We start from the raw sequence: 5,813 nt of genomic DNA on the forward strand, positions 1-5,813 counted from the left end.
GCCACCTCAAAACATGTTTGCTCAGGGAGATGAGCACTTTAACATGGTCAAATTGTCTTCAGCAGAAGTCCTTTATCACTTGAGTTATCAAGAATATGTTTGTAAGTCTTACAATTTCCAAGCTAGCTCAGCAGTAAGTTATCCTGGAGTGTAACCGGAGGATGAGCAAATGTTAATCTCATATGAATTATATATTAGATAGATCTTGAATATTTATATATGATTAAAAAATTTAAATAATATTTTTGGGTTAATCACATCGGATGGTGTTTCAGTATAGATCCATTGGGACTGACCACGAGCTGATTATAGTATTAGTGATTGAATTTGAATGAATTTAGATTCTTAGCATCGTTTAGGACATAAGTGAGCTCATAACACCGGTCTTTCCCCACTGGGGCTGGGCTAATCTTAGGCAAAACACTGGCACAACAAGACCCAACTGCCCATTAACAAACAAATAAATAAGTCAATAAAACCTTACCCAAACGCGTTGAAATTGCACAACCAGACGGTCTTGGCGTGCTCTGTCGTCCATTTATGCCATAATTTATACGGACATTTCATAGGAAGATTTGAAATTTATATAAAGAAATGTTTTCTGATTCTGGCTACGCATCCAGGAGAAAACTGCAAAATTATTAGGAGACATCCACTTCAACGGTTCTCTGCTTCAGATCCTTCCATCTTACAGCTAAGCAAGCGAGAAAACTTAGCAAAGAAAACTCTACATAGTTATGCCCCAGATTTCTAGTCAAACGAATACCATCACAATAAAACTAAGGCCCCTAATGTTTCTAAAACTTCTTACCCTCGCTTGTAAAGGGTAAATATCTTTGTCCACAAATAATAAGAAAAACATACACTTATATTATCATACCTTTTTTTCACTCTTCCATTAATCATTATCACTGTATGAAGTGAAGGCCTGGATGCAAAAAAGGACTGGAAAATTGGTTCCAGTTTTCTACCATCTTCGTTTCCTTTTATACATTCATTCACAACAAACCCAAACGTTAAAAAAAAAAAAAAAAAAAAAAGTTTCAAACTACAAAATGTTGATAACAACTTACCAAGACCATAGCAATTCAAAATTACATTTCAGCTAATGAACAAGTAAAAACTAAATCGGTGGTGTTCAAAAAGGATTCGCGATTCTAATGAGCTCACATATCAAGGAACAGAAGAGGAAATAGACTACAGGGCTCACTGAGAGCTCATGCAACAAAAAGACGACCATTATAACAATCATATTACAAGCATCCCTCTCTGACTGCCATTGTTAACAATGGGAACATCTTCTTGTTTGGGGTCTGAACCATCATCAACTGACATAGATGATCTCTTGATGAACTCCAAGCAATCTGCTATGGCTTCTGCATAGAATGATTGTATATTATAGTCTAGTTGGCTTGCTTGACATCCGTCAAAAATCAGAGCTCTTCTGCTGCAGGTTCTTTGCCTTTCAAACTGCCGTCTACTGCTGCTCTTCCCACCTCTCTTCATGGTTTCCAGACCATGAATGAAGAAACCAAGGAATCTAAAGAGCCTGATTCGAAGCCGGATAAGATAAAACCGGCAAGCATGCAGCCGGAAGCCTCTCATCCGGCGCCATTTCCGACCGAACCTGGTGGAGAACATCTGAGACAGGCTTTAGGGAGCTTCAGCCATGTGGTTGTCTTTTATATGGTCAGCCAACCTAGGGGTGGCCAAAGAAATATCTGGTGGGGTCAGCTAAAATCCAGGTTGAATGGCCCTTGAAAATAATAGTAGGTTTGAAACCACCACCTAAAATAAGAGAGAAGGGAATAGTGATTGGGGGACAATTATTAACTACCACACTATTAAAAGTTTGATCATAAAGTTAATGATTTAGGTGAAGGCCACAACTAAGAAAGCCTCCCCCCTTTCCTCCTACACAAGAATAAGTGAGATCAAAAAGTAATGCGGTCTGAGTACTAGTTTTAATACCTTTGTTGTCTACGTACTTGACACCTCATATTAAGCTGCATAAAGATCGTTGCTGCAACAAAACAGTTGCCATTCCTTTGTATTGAAACAAGACCAGGGAAACCTGGAAGATTCTCTATGGCAGCTAAGGTTGTCCATCAACTTCTATCCCTCCATTTAATCATAATATATAAACAAAAACCATGTGCTCAATTCCATGGGATATAAGCAAGTGTCAACCTTCATCACCCCTGTCATGAACGCTCAGCTTGAAGGTTTGAGATTGTTGCGTCATGTTCTCTTGGTAGTTCGGCCCATTGTTCCTTGTACTGCAAATACTTCTGGAAACATTGTCTTGCATTCAATCTGATGGTCCAGTAACAGCTCACCTGCCATAGCCTCTCTTCTTCTACCAGGCTAGGTAGGGGAATCGAGAAATGCCATACAGAAATTCCTACAGGTTGTCTGTCATTAGTGCATTTGAGCTATTGGTAGATTCTTGACCTCTATCAAGATCCATACACAACAAAACATGGAGGCAGTTAAGGTGGGGTCCTCTTGCAAAAGAGTGCCCAACAGGAATTAGGGTGAGACTATCCTCTACTATCACAGCATGTTACTCTGCCTGCTTGCTGCAATGTCGCTTCTAATTAAGCTCGCAAGTGAAGCACCTTTCAAGCTTCAAGCTGCTTGCCACCTTCAATGAACCTCAAGGCTTCTTAGTACCATCTGGTTATGGTGGGGTCCCTTAATTGCAGTTTGCTAGAGTGACAATAAACATCACACAATCTAATTGATAGACACATCAATACTGGCCCATTTTGCTGCTGTTCCTTATGCTCCATGTATTAGCCACCTTGCGACAGTACTGCCCTGCAACCTGGAAGAGTAAAAAAATCATGAGTCTGTCTCAGAATTTTATGGAAATCCTAACCTTTCTAATCATACATAGACAAGTTGCAACCTTTTATCTGTTCATCAACTAACAATCTGCATAATAAGTGTTGTACCTGACTTGTCTTTGTTACAGAGACCTTCATGTATTGGTTGTAGGATCTCCTCTAGTTTCATTTGTTCTCACCATCCACTCTTTGTGCTTATTCCTATTTCGTATGAACTCAAGATCTTCCATCCCCTTCTCTCAGCACCGGATGATTAAATTTATTTCCCTCCTCACATACCCATGTCTCATTTTCACAACTATAAAGGCTTCAAAATTCCATCAGTTAAAATTCTTTACCATCTGAGACACTGTTTTGTAGACTTTTTTCACTCTAGTAACTATTATTACTGTTCAAAGGGCATCATTTGGAAGCCTGAGGAATTGATTATTTTTTCCATCTTTGGACAGCAACTCAGAAATGCCCCTGATTAAGCACAACACGTGGATAGATTGTTCAATATGCAGGATCATAACTATCCTCATAACTGGAAAATAAATAACAGAAAGTTATTTGCAAAAAAAAAAAGAGGAGCAATTTCACTAACAATTCACAGAAGGCAGCTTGAAGAACTATTTGAGATTGGATCACTAGTAAGACTGCAAGAGAGCTCAGAGTGGAATAGTAGCAATAATAAAGTAGTGGTGGTAGTAACAGTAGCAGTAGTAGTACTAATTAGGAACAAGAGAAGCTATAAATTAACTATCAGAAACCGTAAGCAGAATACTATGGGTCAACTAAATTACTCAACTACTGACAAAGTCTAGTTTACTGCCGTTCATGCATGAGGGACTGACTTCAGAGTTCAGGCACTCAATTATTTATTCCATGGGCTCCAACTTTATATAAATCCAACATGCTTTCCAACAGATACTCAGTCCTAATTTAAAGTTTCTTGACATGTTTGTGTCTGATGTTCAGTACATCTACAGAAAACTAATCATGCTACCAAAGACATGGTCAGAGAAGAGAAAACATTGGAGCTGATGTTAAGTAAAAAGTTTTTGTTTATACAAGAGTCATGTTTGACCACAAAAAGGATTCAATCTATGGGGAGATCAAGTTCATTCTTTGATCACATTGAAACTATGCTATATCTAAACTCTGGAGCCTTATCTTATTCTGCAGACAACATATGAGAAGATCGCATATGAAAATAGTTCCTAGCTGAGGGACCAACAATGGAGATAGGCCCAAAAGAAATGGTACATGGGACTCAGTTCAAAGCACGCATCTCATATTTTAAAGCAATGTATCTGCTTGCCTTAATGGATCATTCATGTGCAAACCTTTTGTGCAAGGTTTACAGACTCTGGAAGTAGGAGACCACATGGCTGTTTTCCATAATACAGGACACAAAAACGAAGTTAAAATTTGAATCAATAATTTAACATTGCCAATATAACATCGAAGAAGTTACAGAACAGATTCCTTGGAGAAAAAAGCTCGATACACGAAAACACATACAAAGAGAACTTAAAAACAATATCATCAATCAATGACATAAACTATTGTAAGCAAAAGACAAGTAGCACTGACACCAAAACAGGGATGCCGATTATCTTAGACAATTCAAGAGTAAAATTGAGAAAAGAATCTTGTTTTCCGCAGTTTAGTTTAAAATCACAACAATGCTTTCAGATATTTGATATTCACAGGACAACACATTTCCCAGAATTATGTATAAGTGGTCTACTAGCAATCTAGCATGACCCATCCATCACTCGCAGCAGATCAACATTTGGATAGCCAGTATGAGCAATTGAGCATTCGCTCGCCCATCACAAAATTGGGTTCCCCTAACTACGACCAAATGAGCTGGAAATGGCATTCCCCAGCACATAGAACTGCTTGCAACACAAATTTGCATCCTTCCACTAAAGGAACAATTTTGTTGCAACTCCCTGATCGAAATTGCCAAGACCTGCAAGCAAGTATTCATTCCTGTTTCTGAATCAGGCAGAAAGAAAGGCTTTTCCATACGGTCAGCACCTGAGCAAAAGCACAAGTCCAGCGCAATCAGCCTGGAATGCCTCCTTGTGGGTACAAATACAAGGGCAGGCTTTCCAATCTTTGCACGTCGAACAATAAAAAAGAACGAAGAAAAAACAGAGCATTTCTTCGAGAAAATTAGAAGCAGGGCATAAAACTTCTGCAATTCAAGATCAAGGGAAATGAAAAAAGAGAGAATTAGAGAAGGATGTCCCAGAGCACCGGAGAGAGATGAAAGTAAAAACATAGGATTAGAGAAGAAAATACAATATTAGAGAGAGGAAATTTAGGAGTATAGGAAGAAGGAAAATGGCCGTCGTTGCTTACCTGGGGATGGGATGAAGGAGAGGAAGAACAGGAGGGTGGGAAGAAGGGCCATTTCTTTCCTTTCTGATTCATGTCCTCCTTCGCTGTTTGGAGCTTTTAAGGCAGCTAAAGTAGGGACTCGGCTGGAAGAAGTGCTGAAAATGTGGCATTTGAGAAAAGATAGAGATTTTCTTTTGTCACGCTCCAAATTCGGAATATAATACGGTCATGCTATCGAGGGATGAAGCCCACGATAACATGAAGCTAATTCATCATGATCATCTAAAATCCATCAAATAAAAAGATTCAATTCTATTATTTATCAAATAATCGAACCAATATGGATTCAGAGCATCTAAATCCAAAAGTAAGTACTAATCCGAATCTCAATATTTATGAATAACTACAAATCTATAATTATAAAATAAATTAAACTTCTATTGCCAAATTTTTCAGCTTACTATATCGATCTTCAAGCTTGGATTCTTTTTGCCGATTCTAACCTTATTTCTCTGTTCAAAAAGAAAACAAAAAGAATATGAGCTACACTAGCTCAGTAAGTAGACTTCCGCTTCCTTACGGGATCAAGCATAAGTTTTTCATGATAATGCAATATTTAAAAAA

At 38.3% G+C, this 5,813-nt stretch overlaps 1 protein-coding gene across 5 annotated transcripts; it reads right to left on the reverse strand.

The window, feature by feature from the left end:
- Positions 1 to 1,637: 1,637 nt before the first annotated feature.
- LOC105050592 (DExH-box ATP-dependent RNA helicase DExH13) lies at positions 1,638 to 5,385 on the reverse strand. 5 transcript variants are annotated; one of them, XR_012133869.1, is made up of 5 exons: positions 5,211 to 5,385; positions 3,439 to 5,043; positions 2,961 to 3,317; positions 1,972 to 2,830; positions 1,638 to 1,788 (listed from the first exon to the last, which is right to left on the reverse strand). XR_012133869.1 is itself a non-coding variant. In XM_073242518.1 (5 exons), exons 1-2 carry the CDS (start codon positions 5,280 to 5,282, stop codon positions 4,612 to 4,614), a joined length of 504 nt encoding a protein of 167 aa, XP_073098619.1. In that variant the 5' UTR covers positions 5,283 to 5,385; the 3' UTR covers positions 1,638 to 1,788; positions 1,972 to 2,830; positions 2,915 to 3,317; positions 3,439 to 4,611. The 5 variants fall into 5 exon arrangements, 1 of the variants encoding a protein (XP_073098619.1); XR_012133870.1 differs by having other exon boundaries at positions 2,915 to 3,317; positions 3,439 to 5,040; positions 5,211 to 5,379; XM_073242518.1 differs by having other exon boundaries at positions 2,915 to 3,317.
- Between the last annotated feature and the right edge of the window lie 428 nt (positions 5,386 to 5,813).

This window comes from Elaeis guineensis, chromosome 8 (assembly GCF_000442705.2).
Source record: "Elaeis guineensis isolate ETL-2024a chromosome 8, EG11, whole genome shotgun sequence".
NCBI lineage: Eukaryota > Viridiplantae > Streptophyta > Magnoliopsida > Arecales > Arecaceae > Elaeis > Elaeis guineensis.

Excerpts from the sequence above, each read along its gene's own strand:
- LOC105050592 (XM_073242518.1), bottom strand. The coding sequence starts at position 5,282 with ATGAATCAGAAAGGAAAGAAATGGCCCTTCTTCCCACCCTCCTGTTCT. Across the intron at positions 5,044-5,210 it reads CTCCTTCATCCCATCCCCAG|AAGTTTTATGCCCTGCTTCT; the intron begins GTAAGCAACGAC and ends CTTGAATTGCAG.